Source organism: Lichenostomus cassidix, chromosome 5 (genome assembly GCF_008360975.1).
Source record: "Lichenostomus cassidix isolate B80296 chromosome 5, HeHo_3.0, whole genome shotgun sequence".
Classification (NCBI taxonomy): domain Eukaryota; kingdom Metazoa; phylum Chordata; class Aves; order Passeriformes; family Meliphagidae; genus Lichenostomus; species Lichenostomus cassidix.
Genome location: NC_139486.1, coordinates 2,570,572 through 2,586,362, shown reverse-complemented (window position 1 = coordinate 2,586,362; position 15,791 = coordinate 2,570,572). Strand labels below are relative to the sequence as shown.

The following is a 15,791-nucleotide window of genomic DNA, read 5'->3' as shown; positions in this document are numbered from 1 at the left end:
GATTTATTGCTGTAGCACTGTGGGGTTAGTCTGTGATGTTTAAGAACCATGTTGCATTCCTGCTTTTCCCCAGAAATCCCTCCTAGAAACCTGTAACCAGAAAACTGTTTTTTCAGAGCATTGCTTATATCAGATGTTAAAATTCTGGCTCTGTTTGCCTCATTTTTGCCTTTTCCCCTCCCATATCATCCTTTTACTTGAGATGAGGCTTTTTATTCCTTGGCAGCACCATTTCATTCTGATTCCTTGGGAAGAATTTCCAGCAGGTTGAGGTGTAGGAAGGGAAGGAGGACAAAAAGCTGCACCTCCTTTTATCCAGGTAGTGGGGAGGAGAATGAAAGGCTCAGTGAGTTCAAGATTTACTGAGATCCAAAAGCAATTTGAGGATGTTTTCCCAGAGCCCATCCAGGCTCTCACTGCAGTGTCTGAGCACATCTATTTTAGTGGATTTCTCTCTTCCCTGTCCCCTGGCTCAAGGGAAAGGAGGGTAGGACTGGTTTAGTAGGGTGATGCCAAGATGATGGAGTTGATTCCAGGTCATGTGTGGCTCAGGCTCCTTCCATCCTCCTCAAATTAAAAAAGGAGCCAAACTTCTTGACACAGGGGGAATGTTCAGTGCTGTGGAGAAAATGGGAGAGAATCCAGCGAGAAGGGAAATCCCACTGTGCCAACAGTCACTGCTGTGCCAGTGAAAACCAGGAATTGCTCACCTCAGAGGGGGTGATCAGTGTTTTAAGCACAGCTGGCACTGTTTGTTTCAATGGGATGCCCTGGGCTGTGCAGTGCAGCTGTTTTGGGGTCACCACGTGTCCTGTGGGGTGGCAGCTGGTGGCTCTGGAGGGGAGGGATGAACCTCTGGGCTCAGTGACCATCAGCCAAGCAGTTTTGGAGATTTTGCTCATCCTCCCAGCCTGAGGGAGCAGGAATGGCTCAGTGTGGGTTGGCAACATCCCTGAACGTGCTGACCCCATTAAGATGCTGATCCTAAACTCTGTTTTCTCCCCCCCAGCTGGTGAAGGGGCTGCAGCAGGAGCTGAACCGACTCTACTCCCTGTTCTGCTCCCGGAACCCAGAGTTTGAGGAGAAGGGAGGGAAGGTGTCCATCGTGTCCCACTCGCTGGGCTGTGTCATCACCTACGACATCATGACTGGCTGGAATCCAGTGCGGCTCTACGAGCAGCTGCTGCAGAAGGAGGAGGAGGAGGAGCTGGAGGATCGCTGGATGAGCTACGAGGAGCAGCGTTTGCTCGAGGAGCTTTACATAACCAAACAACGGTAATGTTTCCCCTGCCGGGGGCTGGAGGAGATAACCACATCCCTGGAAAACGCCCTCTGGGTGTTTGCAGAGCCCAGCAGGGCTGTTATCTTGGGTGGCTGATGGTGTTCTGCTGGGGCTGGGGGGGAAATGATGAACACAGGGCTGGGCAGGCACAGGGAGCTCTGAATCCACGCAATTTTGGAATGGTTTGGGTTGGAGACCTTCAAGATCGTCCAGTTCCACCCCCTGCCATGGGCAGGGACACCTTCCACTGTCCCAGGTTCCTCCAAGCCTCATCCAACCTGGCCTGGAACACTTCCAGGGATGGGGATTACTGTGGTGCTGTGAGACACCCGTTAGAGAACCCAAAAATAGCAACCTCAGTCCTTCAAGTGAGACATGACAAATCATGAATCACAGTTTCTGGTTCCTTCCTGAAACCAGCCTGAGTATTGGTGCTACTTGGGAAGCATTAATTTAACACAGCCACAGCTCTGCCATGCTGGGAATCAGGATGTGTCCCACTAGGGATGGATGCAGGATGACTCTGGCAGCTGCAGGGCTGGCCAAAGAGCAAGATTTCTGACAGAAAGGCAGTTAAAAAACCTAATGAAGTGTTGCAGGGATAAAATGACCCTTCAGGCACATCACAAACATATGATCAGGGGGAAGTGGCCATTTTCCCACTCCAGGATCCTCTGAAGTGCTTCCACAGAAATCCCAAGTGTCATTTGACACTCTGCATAGGAAGAGTGGCTCTCCCTTTTGTGAGCAATTCAGTCTGAAATGGTGGAAAATCAACTGTAATCTGTGGAATTCTGCTGGGATGGGAGCAGTTTTACCCATCCAGATAGGTGCTTTACATTGTAGCTGCATTTTTTAATTCAGGCTAATAAGAAAAGCAGGTGAACAACCTTTTTTTTCATGGTGGGTGGGACATCATCCTCCAGACATTCCACCTCCATACAGAACTCCATAAGGCCCAGACCAGTTCCTGTGGCTGTGTTGTTGTTTGGGGGGTTAAAAACAAAATAAAACAGGTGATTTGGCTGCAAAAATCACCAAGGAAACGGGAGGTGAGTCAGCTGCTCCTGAGCTGGGAGGGTGGGCAGATGCTTGGGGTGATCAGGGGAATTATCATGTCTTGGTTGATTCCTCCTGTGGCCAGAGAAACAGGATTTGACAGACTTTGATTCTTAACCAGCTGAGCTGCTCCAGGAAATACTGACACCCTGACTCTCTCTTCCCAGCAGACAAAACTGTTGGACCCCACAGGAATGCCTGTTTGGATCAGAGAGGTTAAAGCTGCATTTTTTCTTGGATCTCAGAAAGATCTCTATTTTCCAGGTTGAGAGAGATAGAAGAGAGGTTACATGAGTTAAAGGCATCCACCATATCAAAACCACCTGTCTTAAAATTTAAGGTATGTATGTTGAAGAGGTTCCTGCTGAATGTTTCTGCTTGCTGGAAAGACACACCTGCAGTTTGAGTCATTCTGCTTACTTTTGGTTTTTTCCCCATGTCCTTAGACATGATTTTGGTAGAGTAATTTGGATGTGCTATGTGTAAACATGTTGCTGTATTCATAGATCATTGTTATTTATTGTAATTATGTATTTGTAATCAATTTTGAGCAGCCTGGTCCAGTGGAAGATGTCCCTGCCCATGGCAGGGGGTTGGAATGAGCTGAGCTTTAAGGTCCCTTCCAACCCAAACCAGTCTGTGATTCTATATGTTGACATGAAATGATATGTAAACATATATCTAAATATATTTTAAAATATAAATTATAAATACATTGAATACATAAACCTAGTTATACACACACACACAGAGAATTCTGTGGGAAGGCAAAAAACCACTTGGCAAATTGCATCAATCACATATTTTAAACAGTTTCACTTCTACCCCATTGAATAATCCATCTTCCTTGGGGACTCCTTCTAACATGTCACATCTCTGAGCAAATCTGATTGAATTTCCTCCAGGAATGGATTTCCCTTCCAAATGATTCTGCTCTGACAGCTAGCACACTTTCAATTTCATGGAGCAGATTGCTTGCTAATCAGCTCTACAAATTGCTAGAATTCCTTATCTTTGGGAAAAGACATTTTCCAGCTCCTGGGTGGGATGTGCAACACTTCCTCGTTGCTCAACTCCATCCTGAAGAATTAAACCATAAAAATGTGACATGAGAGATGAGAATAAAATGGATTATTGTTCCTTAACTTGCCATTTTTCTTTCCTTCTGAGTTCAGAAGGGCTCCTGGAAGCCAAGGTCAATGTTGAGCCATAAAAAAAAAGAGGAAACCAACCATAATTCATGTTGTCACTGCTTTCTTTTCATCACTGCTTGAAAGCATGTGTCAGGCTATTATCTCTGCCATCAAGGAAGCTGGAGTCAGGCTGGTCCTCCCCCAGCTCTGGGAAAGATAATTCTTCCCTCAGTTGTGTTTAAACTGAAGGGTTTTTGAACAGTTGCTTCTTAGACGGAGAGAAGAAAGGGGGGAAAAAAGAGGATTTTATCCACCTAAATAGATGAGATAGAGCTGTAATCTCCAGGTAACATTTCCACTGCAGTGCTTCCTTTTTCTTGCCCTCACTGTCAGGGAGATGTTTTGTTTCTGGGAAGCTTCACCCTGGTGACTCCCATTGCTTGCAAAAGAGCTCCAGAGGGAGAAGCTTTCCATGGAAATGATGAAAGGGAGGGAGGATTTCAGGATTTTCAGACTGAAATAGGATTGCTCATCAGCAAACCAGTCCAGCTCACCCAGGGTCACTGGTTTGTTGGAAGAACAGCCTTGTAGGTACCAACCACCCAGCCCTTGGCTCTTCATGGCAGCTCTTTTATGGACTAAAAAACAAATAAGGCTTCCCAGGATGAGACAGAATCACTGGTCCCACAGAAGGAGAGTTGGGCTTGTTCTGAGCAAGCACAAAGGTTGCTTTTGGCAAGACAAATTCCAGAAGAAACACAGCAGTTTGCTTGGTTTGTGTTTAATATTAGAGGAAATGAAATTATTGACTCTATGGGGAGGAAAAAACCCACAAAACATGAAGATATGGGGAGTGTTGTACTCTAATAAAACACACTCTGATAAAAATACTGGACAAGCCTCCTCAGTAGGATCTTGAGGGGATCCTGAGTAGGATCTTTGTCTCTCTGCTTCTCCTCAGCTGGGATAATGGAATTACCTCCTGTTCCAAGAGGAGCTGGGTGAGTTCAAAGCAGAAGACAACACCCTCTTGTAAATGTAAAGCTTTAGAATCACAGCTTTCTCCCCACCAGCCTTGGGAGAGGAGCTGGAGTTCAAGGATGAGGAGCTGAAGAATATGGGAATTTGGGAATGGTGTGATAGCAACCCCTTTGTGCCTCTGGTGTATGAAAATAGGATATTTTTCATTATAGGATGATTTTCAGCCATAGTAGGGAGGAGGAGAGCAGGATGTGCCTCAGTTGCTCCTTAGTACTGACATGGAAATCCATTTAAATCTGGACTTGGAATGTGTTATCCCAAAGGATAACTTCAGGATTCCTTAGCACTTCCCACTTAGCCAAGGTTACAGAAACTCTTCTGCAAGAAGGTCCAGCCTGTACTTGCCATTCCTCTGTGCCAAACATGTACTGATGCACAAAAGGACTCTGCTGCCTCACTTCTGTTGGCTCATTCAGCTTTTTTTTTTTTTTTACTTAATTATGAAAATACTGCAGTGGTAAGTTGAATGGATGGCTACTTGGCTCAGCTCCTGCTTAAAATACAAATAAATTCATTAAGTCTTCTGTTTCTGAATCATAACCAAGAGAGAAGTGCTGCACTGAAAGGTCATTTCATAAACATGTCTCCTTGTGTTGTTGAACATTTCCAGGAATAGATGTGAAATGTCCCACTCCTGCTTCCAGGAGAAAGTCCAAAATTAATAAATATTTTCTGGAAAGGTTTTGGTCTTCTGTTCCCAGTAGGTTTTATCATGCAGCAATCTGATCTTCAGCTACTTTGGAACAGCACTGACACTCTGATAGCTGCAGTTTAAAGGACTTTGGGTTTAGAATCATAGAATTAAGGTTGGAAAAGACCTGTCCACCACTAAACCATGTCCCCAAGTGCCACATCCACGTAGCTTTTAGATCCCTGCAGGGATGGGGACTCCCAACACTGTTTATCAAAAGAAATGATGGGATAACAGTGGAACAAAAGCTACACACCACACAGAAGTTACACACAACCACTGAAAAGAGTTCCCTTTTGGGGTTTTTCCCAGTCTCTTTTGGGCATCTGCTCAGTGGAAGCTGGCAGGCACTGCCTGATTCCTCCCTAGAGCAGAAAAACCATAATTGTGCCCTTCAGATGCTCCAGAAGGGAATTTCAGATGGGCAGAGTCAGAGGTCACTTACTCACTTTAAAGGATTGCACTGGGAATGTCTGTTAGTGTTGTGTTTGAAGATGAGAAAGCTTTCTCTCCAAACTGCCAAAAGCTGAGGTCTGTGTAAAGCTTGGGTTGAAAAAGGAAAGCAGCTTTGCACCAAGGGACACTTTCAATGACAGAGCAATGCTTTGCTATTCCATGTGACATGAAATAGCCATGCTGAACACCAAGATTTTCCTTTTTCCATCGAGTTGGGACTTCTCTTGGAAGGAAGAGGAGAGGTGCCAATGCCAAGGCAGAGGAGGAGGATGGAATGTTTTGTGCAGCACTGGAATCCAGTAGATGAAAAGGACCATTATTCCTCATTGCATGCTGACATACAGGGAAGGCACATGGCATTCCAAGGATCCTCCACATGCACTTAGCTGGAATTCAGCCATTTCTCTTGCTGGTCAAGCAACTGGTGATGGTAAAATTAATTTTTCAAAGAAGAAAATAAACGTTAAAAGGTAATTTTGACTTAGGGAAATACTTTTTACCACCAGGTTTTCCATTTGATGGTTTTGGGAGGCTAGTGGGGGGATCAGCGTTGAATTCCAACCCTGAGTTGGTGGTAATGACCCCAAAATGCAGGTTCAGTGACCTCTGACAGATGTGGCAGCTCAGGTTTGCTCAGTTGGCGTTGGTGTTGTAATTTTGGGGAGCTCCAGCAGCAATCAGACTCATTTCCTTAGTGTCTCCAAACTCTTCTCCAGCCTTCCCAGTGCTGGTGGACCTCTCTGAGTTCAAACACCCAGCTTGATTTTTAGGTTTTCCAAGTGTGCAGCATCCCAGCATGCAGCCAAGGCAAATTTAACCCTCATTTATGGATCTTCTGGTGCTTCTTCCCTGTTTGGACTGACCAAGACTTTGAACACCTCTGTCGAAACCGAGAAATCAAATCCAACCAAACGATCAGAAATCAAATCCAAACGATGTGTTAAGAAGCCTCATTTCCATCCTCATTAACATGGATGAAATCTCTCCTCAGAAACATCACTTCCATCCTTGTTAACACATGAAATCTCTCCTCAGGTAGAGAATTTCTTCTGCATGGGCTCTCCCCTGGCCGTGTTCCTGGCGTTGCGCGGGATTCGCCCCGGCACCAGCGGCAGCCAGGACCACATCCTGCCCAGAACCATTTGCAATCGGTTATTAAACATTTTTCATCCAACAGATCCAGTGGTGAGTCTTTTAATTGCAGTGTCAAGTTTTTACCTGGGCTGTTTTGAAGCTCTGGGATAATGTGGGATCTTCAAAGTGTGTGAGTCAACACATGTTCCAGCAGGGGATTATTTGTTAATTGGTTTTAGACAATGTCTTGGGGTTTGGAATTGTGGAATAATGTTTCATACAAATAATTGCCTTAAATAACATATATTTTGCTTCTCTTTTCATAGTAATAAGCGTAAGATCTGAGATTATTCTGATTTTTTTTTTGGCAAAGAAATAATCCCTTTTCAGACAAGGATTTTGTGTTTAACTTCCTGACTTGCATTAAAACATCATCTGTCCAAAGACATTGCTGCTGTTGAAAAAAGGCTTCACAAGCAGTTTACAAGATACTTCAGAAAAGCAAACACTTTTTTATTTCCCCTAGAGGAACCTCAGTAACAGTTTATTGATAGTATTTGGGAAAATATTATTGGTGTAGCTTTGCCTTGTCCTTATTCCACAGGCAGCCAGTGTTGGCTGTTACCAAATCAGCATGCTGGACCTTGGATCTGCATCCCTTTGGTGATTTCTTTGATGCAAATCTCATTTGGAATTCCATGTAGAACAGCAATTTGGGGATACTTTCCTATTTGAATTTAAGTATACCTGAATTTAAGTATATTCAGACTTCAATCCAAACATGCTCATCTCAAGGTCACGTTCAGCTCCAGCCACTCCAGAATTTTCCTGGGATGTCTTCATTTAAAACTTCCATTAAAACTTCACTTAGTTTTAAGATAAAGAAGTGCAGGATGCTTTTCTACATCTAAGTAAACAGTAAGAAATAAATACTCAATAGGATATAATTTTTTAATTAAAAGTAATTTGCGGTTTGCAGAGGGATCAATGAAGAGTCATCAGACAAAACATTTAGAGCTTTTACAGCCAATTTGTTTATTCATTTACGTCCCTCTTTGTTGTGTTGGATGAGATTAACTTTTTATGAAATTTGGTCTCTCAGTATAACTATCTGTTAGTAACCTGTGTGTTCCTAACCAGGTGTTGCAGAGATGTGCAAAAGTGAATTCACAAGCAACTGGGCAAAATCTGATAAATCTTCCAGGCTTTGAAGCTAAAAGTGAATCAAACCATAACACCACCACTGTGTCACCTTCTAGGCTTTGCTTGTTGCAGATATTCTGAATTTGAGCTTGGGGAGGACTGTGGATGGGAAGGCAAAGCGATTTTTTTCCAGTCTGGATTGATTTTTGCTCCAAATTCCCCTTGCAGGCCTACAGACTAGAACCCTTAATCCTGAAACACTACAGCAACATCTCGCCCGTGCAGATCCACTGGTACAACACAGCCAACCCTCTGCCCTACGAGCACATGAAGCCAAGTTTCCTCAACCCCAGCAAAGAGCCTACCTCAGCCCCTGACCCCGAGAGCGCCTCGGCAGCTCCCAGCCCCACCACCTCCCCCGTGATGGTGCGGCGCCACTACGGCGAGTCCATCACCAACATCGGCAAAGCCAGCATCCTGGGTAATGTCCCTCTGTCCCTGCCGGGGCTGGGAGAGCCTCTGGGGGTGGCACTGCTCGCTGGGGTGGAGCTACAGCCTCTGGAGGTGGGGTGGGAGAGCTGGGGGTGGTCATGTGGGGAGAGGAGGATACAGGGAGAGCTTAAAGCGCCTTCCATGAGAGCTGGAGAGGGACTGGGGACAAGGGATGGAGGGACAGACACAGGGAATGGCTTCCCACTGCCAGAGGGTAGGGATGGATAAATCAATATCCCTATTGGGAAGGAATTCTTGGCTGTGAGAGTGGGGAGGCCCTGAGGTTTCCCAGAGAAGCTGTGGCTGCCCCTGGATCCCTGGAAGTGTTCCAGGCCAGCCTGGACAAGCTGGGATAATGGAAAATATCCCTGTCCATGGCAGAGATTGGAACTGGAGGAGTTTTAAGGTTCCTTCCAACCCAAACCATTCCATGATTCTATTCCTGTCCATTTTACAGAAGCAGAGAGTGGTTGAGGTTGGAATTGACCTCTGGAGATCATCAATTCCAACCCCCAAAATCCCTGCTGGCAGAGGATGCTTTCAGTGTGTTCTGTAGGTGTCTGGCTTGGTTTAATCCCAGCTGACATTTCCTTTGAAATAAAAACCAGTTTACGTGCACTGGAGTCAAAGCTTGGGGGAGATGATGCAGTTTATTCTATTGCAGCCTTATTTTTGTCTGCCTTATTGAAGTAACATCCCAGTGATTTAATAGTTTCCACTCTGCTTCATGGGGAAAAAATCAAATTAAAGCTTGTTTTCTGACTCCATTTTCTGCTATTGGCAAATAGGAGAAAAATCACACCATGTAACCCATTACAGTTACCTTTAACTCGTGATTCTACAATAGGAAATTCAGGCTGGTTTAATATAAAAGTCTGTTTCCTTCTGGCTTTCTGAGTCAAAATAAGCCCTGGTTTAAGTGAGCTTAAATTCCCTTCACTGGAGCTTATACTTGAGCATGCACTTGCAGTTTTTGTTGACTCAAGGCTTTTCTTGAGCTCTCTGTGTGGGGTTTGGGAGAAGCCTAGTGCCAGGAATCTTCCCAATCAAATAACTATATAAAAGCAGTTTTTCCTCGAGTGGAAATATGTGGTATTTCAGAGCAGAGTGGCTTCTCTGTCTTTTTGGGTTTCTATAGTAACTTTAATGTCTTGTCCATGAGGTGGCAGCAGAGTCGGGATAAAACAGAACTGCTCCTAACTTTTATATCCCTCTTCCTGAGCAGCCAAAATAGTCCTTTTAAAGGGTGATATAACATCTTTAAGTGTCTGGCAGGGCAGTGCCAAGGTAAGGATCCCTAATAAGAGGAATATCTTAAATATCCTAATGGGATTCTTAAGCACAGAATTCACCAACATTGTTAGAAAGCATTTTTGTCTTAGTCTTAGACTTTTTATGAAAGAGGAATCACAACATATCCTTAAAAGTACCAGATTTCTCTCTGCAGATGTATTTCATGGTTTGTTGTTTTGTTTTTTTTCCCTACATACAGCTTCCAAATGACAGCTTTTGCTTGTAGACTAGATGAATCTGGGGATAAACAGCACAGCCCAGTCAGATATTCCCACCCTGGGAAAGCACCAAAAAGTGTTTTCCACACTCAGCTCCCATTACCAGCTGCTGCAGTGACATTCATTTGCACTTTGATGCATCTTGGGTTGTTTTTTCCCCTCTGCTGGGTGCAGGAGCCGCAAGCATCGGGAAGGGCCTCGGTGGGATGCTCTTCTCCAGGTTTGGCCGGTCCAGCAGCACCTCCCAGAGCATGGAAACAGGAAAAGATGGACCTGAGGGGGATGAGAAGAAAGCCACGACTGTTGGGACACCACCTCTGCCACACAGCAGCTCGGGATTCCTCGAACCCACAGGTGAGTGATGCCCCTTGGCCCTGGGGATCCAGGGAAACATTTGCCCTAAAGTGAGAAATGTTGAATATCAAGGCCAGGTTGGACAGGGGTTGGGGAAACCTGGGCTGGTAGAAGGTGTTCCTGCCCATGGCAGGGGTGGAATGAGACAATTTTTTAAGTCCCAACCCAAACCATTCTGGGATCCTGTGAATCTTTTCCTGGGTTGGATTGGAAACCTTAAATCCCATCTCATTCCACCCCATGCAGGGACACCTTCCACTGTCCCAGGTTGCTCCAAGCCCCATCCAACCTGGCCTTGGACACTTCCAAGGATCCAGGGGCAGCCACAGCATCTCTAGGAGTTCCATCCCAGCCCCTCCCCACCCTCACAGCCAGGAATTCCTTCCTAATATCCCATCTAACCCTTCCCTCTGACACTTTAAACCCTTTTTCCCCACATAAACTCCCAACTCCCCCATACATTTCCTATTCTGAAGCAATCTGGATTTTAGGACACGTATGACTGGAAACAGAAGCTGCCCTTGTCCTGAGCTGAACTGCTCAGAACAGAAAGTGCAATTTTAGCAGCTGGGCTTTTTGAAAAGCATAGGTACTTCCTCTAAGGAAATTCATCCTTGGATTTATTTCTGAACTCTCCCTTGGCACTGCTGCAGCACACAGGGTATTTTGCAATCGAGGGAGTCACAAGTGTCCTGTGACAGCATCCACATGATGGATTGCTGTCTGTTCATCACCAATTTCAACAGATAACCTGTCTGAGTCAGTGGTGGAGAGCAGGAAACCTCGGGTTAGACGGGAGGGAAGTAGAGATGCAGGATGGGGAACACCAAGAGCTGCCAAGGAGGTCCTTTCAGGGGCTTTGGCACATCGAGGGCTTCCTGCATGGATCCCACATCCCCCCAGGGCTGGAAACCCAGCCCTGCTGCACAGAAGGAGAAGGTGGAGCAGGGGCCAGCAGGGCTGGGAGCTGAATGATGCAATCCCCAGGCAGAGGCTGTGCTCACCCAGGGCTGTGCTGGCCTCTGGCTCCTGCCCAAGCTCCTCTCAGAGCCGCCCAGGGCGTCCTTCCTGCACAGCCACGGGGGTTTTTTGGGATAAATGCTCCTTCTTGGAAATGACTGTGGTTGTCTGCTGGTGTTCCAAGGCTCTGGCTGCCTCTCCTTGCTGCCAAGTGGGTGATGCTCCTGGAGGAACGGGGAGATGTGTGCTGTGTCTGCCGATGCTCCTTCCTGTGCTCCTCCAGCCAAGAATTCAAATTCCTTCAAACTGGCTTTGATAAATGGCTGCATTTTGGACTCAGTCTGGGGCTTTGGCTTCGGTAGCTCAGCAGGCTTTTCGGTTTTTTTGTCCTTTTTATTTTATTGCTCCTCGTAGAGATTTTCTGCCTGCTGGAGTGCCTTAGCAATAGGCTAACGTTGGCCCAGTTCAGATGCAGTGGTAATTGCTTTGAGTGGGGCATTCATCAAAGCAGCCATTGAAATAAAAGGGTGACTGCTGAAATATACTTGGAATAATCAGGATTTTAAAAGGGCAGAGCTATGGAGGGACGACTTTGCAGGAAGGGCTTGTAGTACTGGGTATAGCCTCTTTGTGTACACACCAAAAAATGCAAGAAATCCATTTATTTCAGAAAGTTTCCTAGTGGGGCCTCAGCATTTGCTGGATATTTCTCTGTAGTTATCATAACAAATATAAATAAGTGTATTTATAGAGTTGCTATAAGGAAAACAGCTGCTTGAAAAAAAGTTGTCTTTTCCCAAATTTTAGAATCACAGAATTATTCAGGTCAGAAAAGACCTCTGAGATCACCTTTAGTTTCCTTTTTTTTTTTTTTTTGCTATTTTTTAACCGAACTCAGCACCACTCTGAGGTTTGTGCAAAACGCACGACGTGCATGAAAACATATTTATACATTATTAAAATCAGATTGAGTCGAGTGCCCTGTGAAATGCAAACACACAGACACCACGTGTGGTGTTTGTACAACAACAGGATCAGAGCCCACAGCTGATGGCAAAACACTGCGGTGTTTTTGCAGCTCTAACATCATCCCTCTCGTTCCTTTTCCAGTGGAACTGGAGCACAGGATCGACTTTGAGCTCAGGGAAGGTCTGGTGGAGAGCAGATATTGGTCTGCAGTCACATCCCACACTGCTTACTGGTCATCTCTGGATATTGCCCTCTTCCTCCTCACCTTCATGTACAAACAAGACCAAGAAGAGACTGACAAATCCAATTTAGACACTCTTTGAATTTTTTGGCTGGGGAGAGAAGAGGGAAGCGTTCAAAACCAACGGCACAAAGTGGATGTTTCGCTGCAGAGCTGCAGGAGCTGTGGCACGGAGGTTTCAGGTTTAAGTGCATGTTTGGGGGTTTTTCCTATTTCTAAAGAGGAGAGGTTATTTGTATTTCAAAGCACTTTATAGTTTTCAACGTTTTGCAGTGCTTAATTAGACCTGAAAGGATTCCAAATTCCTGTCAAGGTGGACTGTGCAAAGAGCCAAGACAGCGTTGTAGCATCCCGTGAGCAGTTGTGCTTGGGTGACATCCTTGTTAATGACCATCATTGCTGTTTAGTTCATTAAACTATTAAAAAAAAAAAAAATTAGTGGGTTAAAAAAAAAAAAAAAGAAGACAAACCAAACCGAAATTAATTTCCATTAACAAAAAAAAAAAAAAAAAAAAAATACATGTTCAATACAAACCTAAACCTGCCATGTTCTGGTGTTTTATGTACCCATGAATAACAAGCAGTGGTGTGATTTTTCCAGGACTTTATTCAGCTCCACATCCAATTATCCCCACTTTGGAAGCCCATTCTGACTGCTGGCTTCGGAGGGCCAATCCTACGTGACACATTTAGAAATTAATGCTGAAGAGGAGGAAAAAAAAAAAAGCATGAAGCAAATATTTGAAATACTGTAATTATAATTTATTATCCTCTCTAATCGTTTCATTTTATTCCAGTGTATAAAACATTACTTTTTTACTGGTTTCTTTTGACATAATTTAAGAACCACATTTATTTTCTACAGTGTGAAGACTTTTTCTCAGAAATACATATCTTTGTACTACTATTCAAATGAATATATGGACACTGTGGCACACTTTAAGTATTTTTTCATTAAAAATAAATATTTGTGGTTTCACACAAATGACATCAGTCACGTTCTTCTCAGAGGTAAGTCAGTGCTTTTGCTTTTCCAGGTTCCAAGTGTTTCTCAGGCACATTTAGATTGGTTTGCAGAGGATCCAGCTGTCCTCTGTTTACCATCATTAAATCCATACATGTGTGTGTTTGTATAAAAACATATGGATGTGTGTATTTGTGTGCAGGGATCCCATCAAGGGGAGAGACAGCACCAGAAAATAAACTTGGTGAGGCCTGAGAACACCAACATTTAGATTAGGTTTGGAGCTGAAACTAATTCAGGAGTCAAGAGGGAAGTGTTGGGATGAAAGGGAATAATCTCCAAATAAAACACCGCAGGGTCATTGCTGAGATTTGAAAACAATGTGGAAGGCTCTGCAGCAGAAGTGTTGGATATTTGCCCTCTGCCTGAGGTATTTATGATCTGCATGGCACATGTGGGAGCTGCAGAGCCTAAAGTTCAGCTAAAATAACAAGAATTCAGGTTGGTGTTGGTGGATCTTTGTGTTCTCAGCGTAAGCAGATGTGGCAACATCAGCCTGCAGCAGCTGGATCCCTCTGAGAGGGAGAGGGTGGCTCTTCTCCCAAATTGTATTTATTTGGGCTGCTGCTTCTGTGGAGGAATTGGGAGTTAGGACTCTCTGCTGGTGTTAGGGATTTAGGAGTAATTCTGAAAGGGGAGAAACAAAGGAAAGGGGAAGGGAGGAGTGGAGGGGAATTGGAAGGGAAAATCCACCATTCAGCTGGTGGAAAGGACCCTGCTTCAGTGTGGATCTGTGAAAAATTCCATCTGGCCTCGGAGAATTGGAGCTCTCCTGCCTGACCTGTTTACCTTGGTGGATGAGCAATCCTATGAAAGGAAAATAAAATAAAATAAAATAACCCCCTGAGAGGAGGAAGCCTCTGCTCCAGCAAACAACCTCGTGTTTACAGGACTGGACTCTCCAGATAAGTTGTTTAATCAGCTCCTCCTAATTAGGACAACTTGAACACAAAAAAAAAAAAAGGAGAATCTCCTTTTATATTTAGAACGTGCAAAACATTTCCAAATGTGCCTGGCTGGTGTTTCAGGGCTTTGAGCTGGGTTGTGGCTCTGCCTCCTTCTCCCTCTGCACCGCTGGATCCACTCTGGATCCCTTTTTTAGGGCTGTAAACAAAAGGGGTTAATTCCTGCCATTCCTGTGGTCTGTGCAAAGCCTGCTGTTGTCCAGAACGTGGTTCAGATTTATGGGATGGCTGTTCCCCTGGCCTCAGAACATGCTGGTACTTGCTGCCTGCTCTCCATATAAGGGAGGAGATCCTCCTTTTAGGTCTGTGCCCCTTGGAAAATCAGGGAGAAGGCAGAGCTGAGGAGTAAATCATCTTGCTGGGAGGAGAAGGGATAATGAGGGCCAATACCTGTTCATGCCTTTGTGTTTTTCCTGAGTTGATGGGCGTGTTTATTTATGATTCTGTGCTAATTAGCAGCTCCCTGGACCACCTACTAATCTCCCAAGCTAAATTGTGAATATAAAACACACCTTGAAAGAATCAATGGGGATTTATTCTAAAGTGTATACAGGGATGTTAAGCACACTGTGGGCAGGCTTTCATCTTTTTAATCCCCAAAAAATATCTTCTGCAAAGGTGAAATCCTTTTTGCAAAGAAGGTGTTGAAGGTGGTGGAAGGATTGCCCCATTTCTGTTGGATTCAAGGAGGGTCACATCTGCTGCTTCAAACTTCCTGCTCAGGTGGTCTGTGGCATCAAATGGAGCTGGAATGTCTTGGCTTCCAATGACTGCCTTGTTTTCTTCTGCAAGGACCATGTTGAGCTTTCCAAGCTGTGTTGACTTGGTGGTTTTTCTCGAGAAACCAAGATAAGGGGAATGTTCCTCACTGCTGTCAGTCTCCTGCCTGATACAGACCTGTTTGCCAAACTTGGCCTTGAGCTCTTTGCCCAGCTCTGTTGCTTGCAATGGTTTCACTGCAAGGTCATCTCTGCAGATAATGAGCTCGAATTTTATTATTTTTCCTAATTCTGTCCCTTTCCTCCTAATTACTGTCATGGTTTTGCTGCAGCTTCCTCTCCATTTGCATTCACTCACTCCCTGCTTCAGTGCCAGAGTTGCCTTTGCTTTATTTCACCATGGACAGTCTGGCTGGCTAACTTCAATTATTTTATCTCCTTTCCTAATTAGTATTATCAGGCTGAGCTGGGACATGTTTTACATTCCCATGCATATATTTTGCCCTCTTCATCCCCTTTTCCTTCTGTCCTGCTGCTCCTTTCCCAAGAGCTTGGCTGTTGAGCTGACTCTGCCCATACCTGAATCGCTGGGAATTGATTTTTTTTCGAGTTGAGTTCATGAACAACTGTGTCAACTGTTTGCACTGAGATAGTGAATGTGTATTTGTGTGCCTTCT

General features: G+C 44.7%; 1 protein-coding gene across 2 annotated transcripts in view; it reads left to right on the top strand.

The window, feature by feature from the left end:
• Positions 1–13,391, top strand: part of DDHD1 (DDHD domain containing 1) — a 64,175-nt gene extending 50,784 nt beyond the window's left edge. For both annotated transcript variants that reach the window (XM_085060978.1, XM_085060977.1), the window contains 6 exons: positions 1,010–1,275; positions 2,606–2,681; positions 6,698–6,847; positions 8,108–8,360; positions 10,057–10,236; positions 12,307–13,391. In XM_085060978.1, the coding sequence (XP_084917104.1) occupies positions 1,010–1,275; positions 2,606–2,681; positions 6,698–6,847; positions 8,108–8,360; positions 10,057–10,236; positions 12,307–12,488 (1,107 nt within the window). In that variant the 3' untranslated portion in view covers positions 12,489–13,391. The remainder of the gene's footprint in view (positions 1–1,009; positions 1,276–2,605; positions 2,682–6,697; positions 6,848–8,107; positions 8,361–10,056; positions 10,237–12,306) is intronic.
• The last annotated feature ends 2,400 nt before the right edge of the window (positions 13,392–15,791 follow it).